General features: G+C 42.8%; 1 protein-coding gene across 1 annotated transcript in view; it reads left to right on the top strand.

Annotated features, from left to right (window-relative positions):
- Mi-2 (chromodomain-helicase-DNA-binding protein Mi-2 homolog) overlaps positions 1-16,937 on the top strand; it is a 244,711-nt gene that overhangs the window by 148,687 nt on the left and 79,087 nt on the right. The window contains exons 22-25 of the mRNA XM_067100202.1: positions 1,575-1,721; positions 3,782-3,950; positions 14,041-14,535; positions 15,686-15,834. Of these exons, the coding sequence (XP_066956303.1) occupies positions 1,575-1,721; positions 3,782-3,950; positions 14,041-14,535; positions 15,686-15,834 (960 nt within the window). The remainder of the gene's footprint in view (positions 1-1,574; positions 1,722-3,781; positions 3,951-14,040; positions 14,536-15,685; positions 15,835-16,937) is intronic.

Genomic DNA, 16,937 nt, shown 5'->3' with positions numbered 1-16,937 from the left:
TGTACTTAAAGGTGAAAAAGCTAGTTGTAGCAAATGTAGGAGTTGCCTTGATCAGACATAACTAAACCCTATAAGGAAAGGCTTCCAATGGCCATATTTCCATTACATTTTATGCCGTATGATCCCATTCCATTTTCATTTGGCTGCTATTTAGAACATAAGATTCTAGGGAAAGAGTATTTGTATGCTAATTACAATATTACATGCTAAAGCTTTTAGCACTTCTCATCTTTCAAATTTTATAATGTTCATATTGTACCTTTATTAAAAAACATTGAAAAGCCCAAAGTTGCAATTGAAAACACAGAGCTGCTTAATGCATTTTAATTGTAGCTGGTGAAGATGAGAAGCCAGCAAATGCATCAATGGCAGGTTCTCTACCATATACAGTACAGTTAAATTTATTCATGCTGTGCTCTACACATTTAATTTTTCACTGTTCATATTACAGTGGTATGTACATAGGTATTAAAGCTTAAAAGTAATGCATATCAGTGAACTACCAAATGATGTATCAAACAGCGGTAGATTTACCCTTTGTCTATAAATAAATTCTAATGTGGCGTCAAGTAAAGGAAGATGAGAAGTGATAGGAAAAATGTGCCACATTTTTATTTTTCTTTTAGTGTTTATTGGAAAGATTTAGTGAATGGTTTCAAAGACTATTAAGCAGTGTATCCCTTTACCACTTCCCATACAGTATGTGTTGTGGAAAAACTTGAGTATTCTCACCACACAATGCTAAATCCCTTTGCAGTGTAGAACAACAATACTAATGACTCAAGTTTTTTTTGTTCAGCTTCTTGCACTTACAGTATGACAGCAACTGGTCCATTCCTTACATATCATTCAGGGTTTTCTGTAGGTTCACCAAGCTTTGTAACCATACATACATTAGCGGGACGACCAAGCCACCATCATGACCAAGCAGAATATCCAGCTGGGTCGTCATCCTCTGCTTGAGAGCTGGTGGTGGTCTCACCTCACACGTGAAAACATGCTACAAACAGGAGTCCAAGCAAAGCTTAAGAAAAATTAACAAAAGCTGCAGCTTTCAGGGCAAAGCCATTGGGTCATTCACTGTGCAGATTTCTTCCACTGAAATCACATGACTTAACCTTTTTATCCCTTATTCCCCTTTCCATCAGTAACTAATCGGCATACATACATGCTTGGCTTATTTGCCTGACTGAACAATAAACTTTGCTTGATCTTTGCTCTGCTCATCCATCTGTAAATGTGGTTTTATTCACATATAGATGTGTAAACCCATTCACACTGAAAAAGTGTGGTTGACAGGGTATAGTGGATTCTAGAAGGGTTAACGATACTGTCTATGATTAATTAGCTAGCATTTATTAAATAAGTTTATTTTGTTAGGAGTGTTAAAGTTTATTCTTTGGCATATCTAGTTCTTATTTATTGACATAAAAATTTTTAAGTGACTAGTAACACTGCTCGAATGTTAACTAAAGAATAGGTAGGATGACTGAATGTTGTGGTAAGGGCCTTAATGCTTTGTTTAGCCTTTAACTCATATAAGGCACTAATTTTCTTGTATCACTATTTTACAGGAAGAGATGGAGGATGTTGAAGTTTTGAAACAGGAAGCTGATAACACTGACTCCTTATATTGGGAACGTTTGCTGCGCCATCATTTTGAACAACAGCAGGAAGACCTCGCCCGATCTCTTGGCAAAGGCAAAAGAGTTCGAAAGCAAGTAAGGAAATTTTGTGTAAGGCTATCCCTCTTATTTAACAACATCGTTTGTAGTTGTAGAGTTGTCTCCCAAATGGCTGTTTCCCTTTATCAGAGGGTGGCTGAAATGATTCATTCCATAATTGTTGTGTATATGATGACAAGATCCATATACTACATCTTAGTCACAACACAACTGTCCTTTTTTGAAGTATGTAAATTTGACACATCAGACCAAAGCCAACATCAGTTCTATTGTGAGTTGATTTTATATGTTGGTTTAGATTACCTCTTTTTTTCATTTGTCCTATATACTTTATTTTCATTAACTATATACTTTTTTCTCTCTACTTGTCCTTTCTGATGTTTGCTAGTAATCCTGTTGCTACTCACTTTACATGCATTTTTTTAGTATACAGTTGATTAGACTCTTTCTTTGCCTATTAGAGTAACCTAGAATTGTTATTTTTTAAAATGGAAAAAGATGTATGCCACAATATTGAAATGGGAAAAAGTGATCTGGATTACAGTACATCTGCTGGCTTGTGGGAAGTAACTCTGGGAAAGAGAAAATCTTAAGTTTGTGCCATAAAGGAGATTATAGACATCAGCTTTCTCTTTGTTTTCTTAATAATCAGATAGGCATGTATGTCCATTTATTCTTGCCTTTGTTGTTGTTATAAGTACTAAAATGGTAATGATAATCCCTTTAACATCAAAGGGCTGTTAGAGTAGGTACAGGTTTAGGTTTGTGGAATTTCTTTTTGACACTTCATCAAATCCATTTTCCTTGCTGCCAGGTACTGTACATCATCCCCCTTTGTTCCTCAGACCAAATAGTGTTCCTTGTGAGGACCATTGTAGATGCTGTTTTAGGATGTTCAGCCCCTGGCTCGAATGGTTTCTGTCCTTTCTTATTCATTTCCCTAGGGGTCACTCCACTTAGCTCTCCAGGTTTCATAAGTGTCATTTTTATTTTTTCATCTCACTTCACCATCTGCACACCTTCATTATTTAGCAGGTCCAAGTTTCTTCTCTCCCAGCCTTCTCTTTAAAGGAGGAGTAAGAAACATGGAGCCTCTTTATGACTGGTAATAGAAATAATATTTTTTAAGTTTTTGCTACTGTAGCCATTTGTCTAGTTATTTTGATTTTTGTGTAATTTTCTTTGTATACATGAACCAGAAGAAATATTTTTTAATATTTTCGCAAATGAAAAAATTGTCATCCTAAATTTGAATGCTAGAATTTATTTCAGTTAAAAGACAGTTTAATTGGATGGCTTTCATAGTGCTTCTCTTCCTGGCTGACTGATGTCGGTTATGAATGGCTTTTCCCATCTTTGCTGTTGTTCAGTTAAGCGTAAACTAATGGTAATTTTTATAGACTTACTTTCAGGGATGTTGTGCTTCTGTCACATTTTTATTCCTAAAATATTTTCCTTATTTTGAATGCTAGTTTTTATACTGGTTATACGAGTATTGAATGCTTCGTGCCAAGTATTGTAAGATCATTTGTCATATAGTTCTTGTTTAATAATTAAAGGTCATTATATTTGCAGAATTTTAAATTTATAAACGCATGATTCTGCAGTAAGAACAGACAGTGATATGGGATTTTATTTTCAATGGTATGTTGTAAGTGATGAAAAAACAGCCTCTTGTAAGACTATTCAGGTGATTTTTATGTAGTTTTAGGGAACTCAAAACATTACTGTATGCAAGGGAAAGCTGGTGACAGAATACTTGTAAATAATTGTAAATGAACAGACAAAACAGATAAGATACCTGTATGCAAGGGAAAGCTGGTGACAGAGTAGTTGTAAATAATTGTAAATGAACAGACAAAATAGATATGTAATCATGAAGTGGGACTTAATTGCATTCTCTTCACAATCCATGTAGATGTATATATGATATATTGACATATTGCATATATAATATATAATATTTATATGTGAGATAGTTTCTGTTCACAGTATTTATATCACCCAAAGAAATTCGAGTTGAGAACTCTCAGTAATGATTTGATAAGATTGAAACTGAAATACAGTACAGTACTGTATGTATATATTTTCAACAGGTCAACTACAATGATGCAGCTGATGGGCGGGAAGATCTCACTTGGCAAGAACAAGGCTCTGACTATAATTCTGACTTCTCCATGCCTTCAGACAATGATGATGATGGTGAATTTGATGAAAAGAATGAAAGTAATTATTCTGTTCTTTCTTCTCTGCTTCACAATGTTCTTTGATCATGCATTTTAAAATGTGATGTGGTAAGATAAAATGCCTAATTGCTTGACTCATCTCTCCAACCAGGAAGAAATTTAGTGGCTTAGTAGAAAAGTTTTTTATCTAAATGATTCAGGGTATATGAAATAGGTTACTCTCCTCTTTACATATTCCTGCGATGAGAGATAAGCTTGAAGTAGCTAAAGTTAGTTGTGAAATGTATAAAATCCTACTGCATTTGGCTGACCAGTCTTTTATTAATCTGATGTAGGGAAATGGGAAATTTTTTCTAGCATAAAGTAAGGTATACGGTTTGATTTTAATTTTTTGTTTCCAAGTGCATCATCATGGTTAAATTACAATGAGTGTTATAAAAAAATCCTTTTGGATTATATTCGTTCATAAATTATGCAGAATTATCATTTAATACATTATAGCTTCAATTACAAATGGTCAGATAGATTGTCATTGATAGGAAAGCAGCTTATGTCAGTTTCCCGTCCAATTATCTCCACTACTTTTTGGATCCTGACTCATTCCATTGTCATTATTAATCACTGAGCTAAGTTAGTGGCCAAACAGTTTTTCCATTACCTTGATTACTGCACATCTTGGTTAGTATATCTTCCCTACAATTTCAATTTTTGTAGATCTGTGTGCTTTTTTGAAGTACAGTCTTTCTTAATATATAACTTGGATATGAATTTTTTTTAGTTAGGAATTTTATACAAGTAATTTACAAAGTAATTACGTAGCTATTAATTTCATTTATTGGCAGTAGTTTAAATTCAAAATTTGTGGTAGCGACACCGATGTTCTGTGTAGGTGACTAGTCTCGCTCCCTAAGGAGAAAGTTAGGAACGACTTAGCAGAGAATCCTAAGTCTGCTTCTGTGACGCCTTGTGTTAACATTGGGTGTGGGCTCTTTTTTTTTTTTTTTTTTTTTTTTTTGTGTGTGTGTGTGTGTGTGTGTGTGTTCAAGCCAAAAGTTGAGTAGCTTCAGCCAAAAGCTTTCAGGATGAGTTTTTAACTTGTTTTGTTGTTACTAAATGGAGTCTAGTATATCAGTTGTTCACTTTTACAGTGAAAATTGCAGTTATTTGTTAGACTTCTTTGCCGAGTGGCGTACTATAATGTAAACATTGGTTTGTTGTCGAACTGATATTTACATTCGCTACTTAGCTTATTTTTTCAATGCTACAGTAGTGAATTTACAATCTTTGGGTTTTACTCACCTTTACGACGAGTAATGTAATGATGTAGTGTTGCCGAGTAACGTGATAAAGTAAACTTTGCTTTTGCTACGGTCTTTATTGAGTAGTGTAATAAAACATAAACATTGCGTTTGCTACACGACCGATAATGACACGATATCTCCGTAATTATCAAATAATGTTTGTAAGGAGTTGAGATTTGTCTGTATGATGGTACTCTGTGTACTTCAAAAATTAATTAAAATCATCTTATTACACTTAACTTTGCAGAGAACTGAAAAGTGTAAGGGCAGAACCTAGTAAGGAGAGAATTGTGCTTATGTTGGTAGCACTGGGCTTTTGAAAGAATCAACGTTCTTGACAGCCGAGGATCAGCTCCGAACACCCAGGAGCACTCAACAGCTCCCGATTTCTTAGCTTGTGACTACTAGCTCGTTTGATACCCATTTGCCTGGCGCCATCTACACCTTGGAAAGCCCAGTGGATCCAAGTGTAGTCTGGCGCCTACTCTCCCCACATCCATTTTTCTCTCCTACTACTAGACCTCTAATTTTTTCTTCTTGCTCCTGCACCTGGCTCCCTAGCTTCCTTCCCATGCCATTGCCATTCTTGTGTTTGGGTTAACAGACGTTAACCTTGGAATAGTGAAGTGTTGTGCAGTGGAGGAGGTGTCTACTTGTCCCCCAGTGGTCCTAGACAGAAAGTCCCTGTCAGACTCCTCTAAACCTGGGAGGAGACATACTAGAAGTCCAAGGGAGGTCGAAGGGTTACACATGGCTAGTTGCCCCCTCAGTTGAGCCTGTTGCCGGTCCCAGGTATCGACAGACAGCCACTGGAAAGGCGTTTTACTGGATGTGTAGTGGAGGATGTGGCTATCCAGTCCTATCGGATCTCCTAAACCCAGTCCCTGTCAGACTCCCCTAGACCTGGGAGGAGGCTTACTGTCAGTCCATGGGAGTTCGTAGGGGTTTTTGCCCCGGGTAGTTGCTCCTGTCAATCCTGCTGTCCTCATGTCTCAACGGATAGCTATTGGGAAGGCATCCATAGGGATGTGCTTTCTTTGCTCTCTAGTGATACAGATCCCAGTGTGAACAGTCATGGATCCCAGTGTGGACAAGAGGCATCAACGGTGTTGTTCCAGGATCTCAGTGTGGACAGACATGGAGACGCATATCTTCCAGTTGTGGGGCGCGGTAATTGGCGCCAAATGTTATTTCAGTCTGAGTGGCCAGCAGTGTCAGAGTGGACAGAGTCCAAGCGCCTGGTTTCCAAGTGTTCACCTGTGTCCCAGTGTCCGAGAGCCCAGTGGGATCCGAGCATCCACTGCGATAAAAGCATCCAGAGGGATCTGATGGCTCCAAGCGTCCAGTGGGATCTGATGGATCCAAGTGTCCAGTGGGATCTGATGGATCTAAGTGCCGAATGGGATCTTGAGGTATCCAAGTGTACAGTGGGATCCGAGGGATCCAAGCATGTAGTGGGATCCAATGGATCCAAGTGCCCAATGGGATTCGAAGGATCCAAGTGTACAGTGGGATCCGAGGGATCCAAGCGTGTAGTGGGATCCAAGGGATCCGAACGCCAACTTGCTGTGTCCAGCGCCAGTTCCTCTTTGGTTCGGCACCTGAATTTTAAGAAAACACTATTGTCCTGTCTTGTGCGCCAGTTCCAATTGAGCAGGGACCAAATCTACCTCCAGACAAGACTTCTGAGTCAGAGTTGTTGAGTTGCTGAAGGAAGCTCCCTAATTGGGCTATTTCCTAGTCATCCAAGCATCTGTCAAGGTTGGAAAACTGGCTTTCGTTTAAAAGGAGCAAAACAAGTGTATTTTGTCTTCCCTCACTCTAGTGCCTTGTCGGATCTAGACTTTCCTGTCAGGATTGTTGGAAGTCTTAATTTTCTTGACTGACATCAGGAGCATTGGCCAGAGTCCTCCTGTCAGCTTTCAGCATCTCTTAAGTTTTCAAGTTTTTCCATCTGCCAAGAATCTCAGTTTTCAGACGGCCCCAGAGTTTTACCCTCTTTCCCCCATTGTGCCCAGGACATTAGTAGTGAGCCTACTCTAGCTCTGGTGCCCACGAAATGTTGGCCAGATTGGACAAACCTGAATGTGCCCTCAGATTTTACTGCAGTTCCAAAGTTTCAGCTGAAGACTTAACTCTCCAAGCTTCTTGGCTCTTCACTCTGCTGAAGATCTACTTGTTGGCAGTTGCTTCCTGTCAACAGTTAAAGCTATCTTCTTCTCTTGGTCTTCTTGCAGTTTCGTTCTTGGTTAAACAATGTTTCTTGTAAGGTGCCAATTTCCATTTTCCTGGACCCTTTCCTGAGCTCCTGGCACCACTTCCTAGAGCCCGTCACATTTGTCGAGCACCCAACACCTGCACTAGAGCACTCATCACTATATCTCTAGTACTCGACGGCCACCTTTGTTCGCCTGGCATAAGCTCACAGGGCCCAGGTTCTTACGGTTATAGAATTTTTCTCGGCGCACAGTTCTGCACGTCTGTTCTGTACAAGGGTATCGTTGAGTCCACACTAAGCGTCATCAAGTTCAGTTTTTGTTAAATCTGAAGGATTACGACCTTTTCTCTTGGCTGTCATAAAGTCCACAGAGTTGGCAGCTAGTTCGCACGGTTGTCTGCAGTTCTGCACGTCATTCTTCTAGTTTGCTTTTTTGGTTGCGAGTCTGCATGATCACTGATGCGAGACATGCCCACAGCAGATAGAGGGCGAATCAGATAGCCTCTTCCTCTAATCTTCCTTGTCCTTGCCAGATGTCGACCTCCTTACAGGACAAGTTTTCTCTGGAGCCCTTGTTCTTTTAGTTGTCTGAACTTAGTCTTTTGGAAGGAAGTTTCTTCATTCGTGAACCTAGCCCTGGATTTCTTTGCAACGCTTTGGTCACGGGTTAGGGAGCCTTCTTAAGGAACCAGGGTTTTTTCCGGAGCATGGTCCCCGGAGAGACAGAGCCTTCACTTCCTTCTCATAGAGTTTGAAGTTTCTTCACATACTTCAGTGCTTTTTGACCTTATTGCACTCCTAGACTGTGATAACCATTCGGACTAGACCACAGTTGTAATGTTTTATGTAAGCAAGGCCCTACCTCACAGCTCCCCACTTCTATAGGAAGACCTGCTTCTGTGGACAGATCAATCAGGTCTTCTAGTCACTTGATCGGTTCGTAGAACTAAGCCTTATCAGATATACTGAGACGTCAGAAGGGGACAGTCGATCCCTCGGCTGCTGGGATCTGTGGAATCTATGGGACAAACCTGTCTTGGACCTGTTTGCCCCTTCAGGGAATCTTCATATTCCTCCTTTTGTGGTCCATACCATCCCTGTACATGTGCAATAGACCCCGAGCTATAGACAGATCTGTTTGACTACCTCTGTCCGTGCCCTTCATCTCGGTCAAGAAGGGCAACACAATCTTCAGGCTAACTCCAAATTACATTGTCCACTTAGCCCTATTCTGGCTCATATCATGGTACCTGAACCTGCTCAGTTGTGGGCGGACTCTACAGGATCCTGCCCCACTGTGTGTTCTCAGACAACCTCACTTCAAGAGATCTTTCAAGGCAATTAGATCTTTCCCCAACAGATTCCAGACTGTCCGGAGGATTATCAATTGGAGATCTTTTTTAGACATATTGCAGAGACCGTTGCAAGGGGGGAAATCAATCTTCTTTCGTTGTCTTCCAGACCTGGATCAACTTTTCGAAGCTAGTATCTCAAGCCCTACATCTCCTCTGCGAGATGTCCATGTTCCTTTTACAATTACCCATTAAGGGGTATCGAACTATGCATAACTAGTGTAAGCATGGAGACCTAGTTTGTTGGCATCCATATCTTAATTTCCTTTGAAGAAGGAGACTTTTGCTCGTTTCCCCTTGGATTTTAGTCAAGGACAGGGACCCATCCAAGACCTGGATCCGTTTTTCTTTTTCCCTTAGGAATTTTACGGATATCCATGCCTTCCAGGAGCGCCAGACATCACCTAAGCTCATAGCTCGTCTGGCGCCCTGGTCTCCTGGCACTAACAATAGCCTGGCACCAGCTTTGTCTATGACTTTGCTCCCAGTACCGCTCACTATCTCTGAGGAAGACTATGAAGTTTTCTGTCCAGTTTGAATGTTCAGGTTTGAAGGCCATCCAGAACCTACGGTTTAATGGCAATAACTACTTTCTTCCTCTGACTAGAACTCCTGGCGGCAGCTCATTCTCTGAGAGCCAGAAGTGCTCACTGGCTCGGAGGAGGAATTTGGAGAGCTCTGCCCAGCTGGATGGTATGGTATTACCTAAAAAGCCAATATCCCAGGCCATCCATAACCCTGGGAGTTTTGGCAAGAGCTCATCTTGTTCACTGATTAGAATATCTTGCCCCTTATCCTAATGGACTTTATCTTCTGAGGCACACTCAGATTTGAGAGAAGCATTTTCCTCCTCCTAGTGAAAGCTAAAGATGTCAGAACAGCCTTACCTCATCAGCTTTCAAACACTATATATCCTTATGTCCATTCGACAGTCAACCTACTGGTAGTATGATCATTCATCGTTTCTCATTTTAAGGGAGTTTAAAGAGTGTTTAAAAAATTTTGGCAGTACCTTGCAATTTTTAGTTACTGGCATGGTATGACGGAAGGAAGCATAGGATTTTCTCCGACTGCCTATTCATCTTGTAGTGAAGTGGCGAATTTTGGGGAAGCGGGGTGATACAATGTACCTGGAGCACCCGGCACTCGTAGTGGGTGGGTTTAGGTCTTACTTCAATTTAGGTGACAACATTATTTGGTTTTTATTATGATACTGCACCCAGGGCAAGGGCACCTTTAAAGTTCTGCTAGCCATCAGATAATTCCTTGACTGCATAACTCCTATTGATGCTTTGGTAGCGATTGGAGTACTCCTCCACTACAAAGCTCCCTCTTTAGTAGAGGCGACCCTTGGCTTTACTGCTGTGCCACTGTAGGTTAAGTTGAGCACCATCCAGAGGCAGTTTATACTGAAGGCTCTCTTAACTAACAAGGAATGACCATCATTATTTCAATGCTAGCAACTCTTCCATTTCTAATTCATCACATGACTTAATGTTTTAGAGTAGAATATGTCCATGTATCCCACCTCCTGTCAATGTGGGATTCAGCTATGTAATTACTTGGTAGTAAGTTACTTATATAAAAATGACATTTTTATAATAAATTTTTATATATACTTACCAAGTAATTACATGATTGGAGCCCTCCCTCCTCCCCTCTGATGGACGTAAGCAAAAACAGACTGGGGATTCTCCGCCAAGTCGTTCTAACTATCTCATTAGGGAGCAAGACTAGTCACCTACACAGAACATCAGTGTCGCTACCGCGAAATTTGAATTTAAGCTACTGCGAATAAATGAAACTAATACCTATGTAATTACTTTGTAAGTATATATAAAATTTTATTTTATTATAAAGATGTCTTTTTTTCTTCTAAATCCTAGTTGTCCCAATGGCAGTACAAACCTACGTTTTTATAAATGGAGTACTCAGTGCAAAGTGCTCTGCAGCTATCTGCTGACTTAAATAAAAAACAAATGCTTTACTGGGGAGACCTATGAGTCACCTGTGACCTGAGCAGGGTTAGTTTGTCCATTTTCTCAACCATCCTGGTGTGTGGTTGTAATTGACTTTCGTTTGGTATAGTTGAGATTTCCTTTTGTGTGTGTCACATGTTCATGCCCTTTCTTTGCTTCTTCTGTAGCATTATGCCCTCATAGTGCTATTTCCTCTCCAGTAGCCTAGTGTCTTAGTGTAGTGCAGAGTTGAATTGGTTTTTTAGTGCGGGAGGGAAGCATTTCAGTGCTTTTCTTTATGTGACCCAGCCACATGGGCAGCCTTCTTTTGTGTGACCTAGTATGTGATTCCTACATGCGTTGTCAATTGCTCCCCTCTGTTTGTTTCCATTGGCTACAGTCGAGGACATGAAACCCAAATTGTGCCTTTTGTGTGGGCAAGGGCAAGTCCTGCAGTAGGTTTGTCCCTGATAGCGGTAGTTCCACACTCTGTATTTTGTGTCAAGGACGAGTGTATGAGAGAGGCCATGTGCGAGGAGTTTGTTTGATGGCTTTTTCCCGGATAGTCTCTCTGTGAGAAAAGGCATTGGAAGAAGAGCAGTTTGTCAAGATAACAAACTTAGCCCTTCCCCCTGCCCACCTGTGTTAGTCTGACTTCTCCTAGACCTCCTCCAGCAGTTTCGTCAGTCCCTCCTCCAGCTCCTTAGTCATTATTGTTATTATATTCAAGATGAACCCTATTCATGGAACAAGCCCACTAGTGCCACTGACTTGAAATACAAGCTTCCAAAAAATATGGTGTTCAATATGAAGAAGTAAGATGAGGTAAGGGGAAGCACAGAAAGAAGAGATCTCGCTTATTTGAAAAAAAAAATAAATAAATAGAATATATAAAAATGTATTAAATTGCAAGGAGAATAGTATTAGGGTAGTAATGCATTGCATCTTCACTTGAACTTAGAAGTTCCAAATGCGCAACATCCTCAGGGAGACTTCCCCAGTCCAGTGGTGTGAGGAATAAACGACCTCTGGAACTGAGAAATTCTACAATGAGGCACATTTAATGCATACTGGTACTGCTGTTCAGCAAATCTGGTTTCTCTCGGCAGGAAAAGGGGACCAGGGATCAATTGTGTGTGAAAGATCTCTGTTAAAATACAACTTATTAAAAATTGACAAACAGACCATCTACCGATATTCCAAGTCATAACTGCTAATATTAGGAAACAGAAACCTACCATCATGAACCACTCTATCTAAAAGAGATAAATCTCTGGTAGAAGCAAACATCCATACCAGAGAACAGTATTCTAGTAAAGGAAGGACAAATGACCTAAAACAAGTTGCATTGATTTTATCACTGATATAAATATAATACCTAACTTGCGTGCAGCATTTGCTGACACTTTCGTGTTGCTGAATGACCCTGTGGGTCCCATTGCTTGGCTTTGCGGCTAAATCTCATACTCCATTAGATGTTTCTCAAGTGAGATGTGAGTCAAAAGTTACACCTAGAATAGTCAAAGCTTTGGACTCATTCAGCAGAGTCCCATCAGCCTGGAGGGGAGGATGGGTTGGAAAATCAGTATGCGATCTGCTAATCAACAGTGTTTTTGTTTTACCGGAGTTCAGCCTCAGACCCCACCAACTACACCATTCACTAATCCTCACCATGTCCTGATTGAGACTAAAGGCAGTCTTACAGCACAATCTTGTTTTCCAGGCCAACAACCTAAGACAGAGAATATCCTGAGGAAGGTAATGGATATCTGGGTTGAAGGCAGCACCCCCTTAAACAGGCAACAGGAGGTGATCTTCAGAAGGCCCCAGTCTAATTCTTCTTCCATTCGGAGAACCAGGAGGACAAAGGCCTATCTTAAGCATCTTGTCTACCATCTTCTTCCAAGAAAGTTGACAAACACTCTTCCAAGAAGAGGTCAGGGGCAGAATCTGCAGGTTCTTCTCCTCCACTTTTCAAGTACCAGAGTTAGAGAAGTCCCTATTGTAGTCAGTCAGCAGGGCTAGTCATCGTTCCCCTTCAGCCGCCTGTTTCTTAGTCATTGGTTCGTCGGCATGCCACCTAACCGTGTCGCTTCATCCGAGAGTGAGATCAGCATCAAGGAAGAGTAGTAGGAGCTTCTTGTCTCGTAGCAGCAGCAGCAGCAGCAGGACAGCAAGATGGAGCACCTCGAGGGGTAGCAGCAGATCCCAAATTAGCTGCATTGGCCATTCCCCTCAGTGTCAGACTGGATAACAGCTCCCCGACCCTCTTCATCCAGTAGTTCTGCTATGTCCCTTCTCCTTCAGAAGGGCCATCAGGGTGGAGACAGAGAGGGACCCCCATGATGGAGACGAAGCTGATGATCCTTCACAGTTGGAAGTCCTTGAGAAGAGAAAGGATTCCTCGAGCAGTTCAGACAGCTCCTAGGCATTGGCGAACTCTTTTCAGCAGAACCTGAAACCCGACCCTGCTTTATTACCTGGAACAGGAAATGGAGATGTCCTGTAGAGACATGCAAGTCATTGCAGCTATCTTGGGCTTCCTTGATAAACTGAGTCTTGCAGGAGTGGACTTTTTAGTGGTGGTATCAGAAAGTTCACTAGCGACATCAAGGCCAGATAAACTCATCCCTCTTCTCCCGGGGCAGGCCAAGTATTACATTCCTGAGGATTCCTCCACCATTCCAAGGACTTTAGATCCAAACATCTGCAGGCTGGTGGGCAACACTCCACTGGAGCGCTTCAAGCAGCAGAGCACCCATCTCAGCAGCAGCGAGATAAGAACCTTCACGTTGATTGAGCTCGTGTCTTACAGTCCATCTCCTGGCTGGACAGCTGTCAGGGAGCATGGATCAAGAAGTTGAAGGAAATTGTGCCTCTGGAGGAGTGGTCTGTAGTCAGGAAGTTTCTAGGACCTTCAGGGAGAGCCCTCTCATACACAGTCAGACAAGTTGGTCACTTGTGGGCCAACGTCATACTTAAAAATATTAAAAAAAGGGAGGCCTTCTTGTTAGATTGTGGAGAGCTGGCTGAGTCTCTGGAACAGGCCCTTCCTCAGCTCTCCCTTCTACTTCCCTCTGGGCTTATTTTCACCCAGAGGTAGACATCAAGAGAGGAGACTCATGGGATTCCCTATTTTCGTAGGCCTTCCCCAAAACCGGCATCTCTTCCTTGAGGAGCAGCAAGAAGGTTGCCCGTACAGCACAGACCTGCCTCTTCCGGTAATCTGGCATCCTTCCAGCACAGGTTCTGGCATCAGAGCCAAACTGGACCACAGACCAATGTGTTGGACATAAGACAGTCCTTTTGTAGCTCCCAGCCCTCTTAATAGTTGTTACAGGAAGAAGACCAGTTAGAGGGGAGGCTCCAGGTGAGATGCCAGCGGCTCTCCCTCCCTCCCAAGCTGCCACAAGTTGGGGTGTGCTTAGCAGCCTAGTGGAGGATGTGGCAGCAATACAGGGTGGAGGAGTGGATGGTGCGTGTCCTCAGACAGGGATACAGACTGCCTGTCTGGGCGACACCTCCCCCTCTGTCCCAGACTCCAATTCTCTTCCGCTCCTACAGGAACTTCTTGACCAATGGGAAGTACAGCAACAGGAGGTGGAGACCATTCTCAAGCGGAAAGTACAGCAACAGGAGGTGGAGACCATTCTCAAGAAGGAAGCTTTGGAGATCATGGACGACCACTCACCAAGTTTCTACAACTACCTTTTCCTAGTGGAGAAGGTATCAGGTGGGTGGCAAGCAACTAGTCATAGACTTCACCCAGAATCTCTACCTCTAGCAAATGTCCTTCTCCATGGAGACACTGCATTCCATTTTGGCATCCATCAGGGTGAATGATTTTATGGTATCCATAGACCTGCAGGTTGCTTACCTGCACATCCCCCATCTACAAGACATCCAGGAAGTATCGAAGGTTCTTCTTCCAGGGAGTAGTCTATCAGTTCAATGCCCTTTGCTTTGGACTGGCGACAGCATCACAAGTCTTCACCAGGGTTTTCCAACTAGTCTTGGTGTGGATGCACATGAAGGGGATGAAATAAATGACTGACTAACCCTAGCATCCTCAGTCTCCAAAGCAGAACACCAGAGGGACCAAGTCCTGTTGTTTTGCAGGAACCTGGGAGTGATTGTGAATTTGCTGAAGTCAAACTCTCCCCAAAGTAAACCAAGTACCTGGGGATGAGGATCAACACCTCGCTGGGGAAGACATATTCACCAAACGAAAGGATCTCCAACTTTATGAGAGCATCAGAACCATTTCTCAACTTAACCTAACAACCAGCAAAACAGCGGCAGATCATGATAGGACATTTTGTCTCCCTGGAAAATTTTGGCCCCAGGGCGAAAGCATACATCAGATCCCTCCAGTGGCAGCTGAAGACAACCTGATCAGAAGTCGCAAAAACCCCTGTTGCAGTCAGTTGAGATGAGTCAGGGTCAGGGAGGACTGACCTGTGGTGGTGGAAAGACACCAAAGTGTGGGGTGCACATCTGAACAGAGAGTGAATTCCTGGGACATGGGGATCTACAGAGAGGGAGGAGCATATCAACCTGTTGGAAATATGAATAGTCTGGCTGGTGCTCCAACACCTGTGTGAGAAACTAGTGGAGAAGTTGGCATTCGTCACGAGTGACAGCATCACAGTGGTTGCCTACAGAAACAAGCAAGGGGGCACCATCTCCAGGTAAGCAGGGCAGGTCAGGTCAGGTAGTAGGAACTGTGTGGTCCCTACACCAAAGAGTGGCCAACTTGTTGGAACTGTGGCAGGGACCAACAGTTAAATCTCTTGCCACAGCGGGGAACACCAAAACTCCCCCTGTACTGCTCCTAAGTCCCCAACCAGAGGGCAGCTCTGCAGAATGCCTTCCAACACCCATGGGACAAGGATGTGTACATCTTCCCACCCATGGGACAAGGATGTGTCTTCCCACCATTCAGTCAACTTAGGAAGGTCATCAACAGGTTCTCCATCTCCCAGGGGTTCAGGATGACATTGGTGCCCCTGTGGCCACAGATGGAGTGGTAAGCAGACCTACTCCCCCTCCTACTGTAGTAGACGTCCCAAGGCAAATTCTTGAAGCCCCTATCCTTCTGGTTTGGGAGCAAGATGAGAGGTACCATGAATTGGTAGGCTCCCACCAGCTTTGTAGTTGGAGACCATCCAGCAGCTCATGCAAAAGAGAGGGTTTTCAGAATGGTCTGGTAAAGCAATTGCCAACACCCTGAGGCCCTCATCCGCCACAGTATACCAGGGTAAATGGATGTGAGAGGGACTACAGTCCACTCAGGACCACTGTGAGAGAGGTAGTGGACTTTCTGGTGTATCTAAGGGGGGAGAAGACTCTTTCCATCAGTGCAGTGCAAGGCTACATAGCTGCCTTGGCCCACATCTTCAGGCCAAAGAGGATAGACCTTTCAAATGCATGGTGATTGTTCGCTATCATCAAACACTACAAGAATTGGTGCCCCCCAAGAGTTATGGTCTCCCAAATGGGATTTTACCGAGGTCCTCTCTTCCTGAGGAGGTTTCCATGCAAATATCTCAAGGAAGCGTTGGATAGGGATCTGGCACTAAAGACCATCATCCTCCTCTCCCTCGCAATGGCCAAGAGAGTGAGAGAGCTACATGCCGTTTTACATCACCGCACACCCTGTGGGGTGGTCCTCCATCCCTTTTGAATGTGTCCTGGACTTCATGGCCAAGACCCACAATCCTGCAGTGCCAGACCTAAAATTTGAATGATTCTCCATCCCTTCATTAAAAAACTTTGTAGGGGGAGATAAGGACGAGATCGTTCATTTCCCAGGCAATACATAAAGTGTATGGCTCCTCACCTGCAGGAGACTTCTTAATTACCGGGCAAGAAACGAGGGAGATCTTGTAGAACACCACCACCTTCTGGCTGAGGGAAGTCATAGAGCATACATCACTGCAGAAGAAGATGCACTTCCCCCACCAAGAGTTGAACCCCATGACATAAGGGATTTAGGCCCGTCAACAGCATATGAGAAGAACCATTTTTTCCAGCAGGTCCTAAAGGTGGGAATGTAGAAGAGGCAATCAACTTTCATGTCTTTCTACCCATGGGACTTGGCCTGCAACATTTTCTCTAGGCCCAATGGTAGCAGCCCAACAGGTGGCATTACAATAGCAAAATTTCAAAGGTAAGTTCTACCAACAGGATCTCTCTCTCTCTCTCTCTCTCTCTCTCTCTCTCTCTCTCTCTCTC

The sequence above is a fragment of the Macrobrachium rosenbergii genome, chromosome 56 (assembly GCF_040412425.1).
Source record: "Macrobrachium rosenbergii isolate ZJJX-2024 chromosome 56, ASM4041242v1, whole genome shotgun sequence".
Lineage (NCBI taxonomy): Eukaryota > Metazoa > Arthropoda > Malacostraca > Decapoda > Palaemonidae > Macrobrachium > Macrobrachium rosenbergii.
This window is presented reverse-complemented; position numbering and strand designations above follow the sequence as displayed.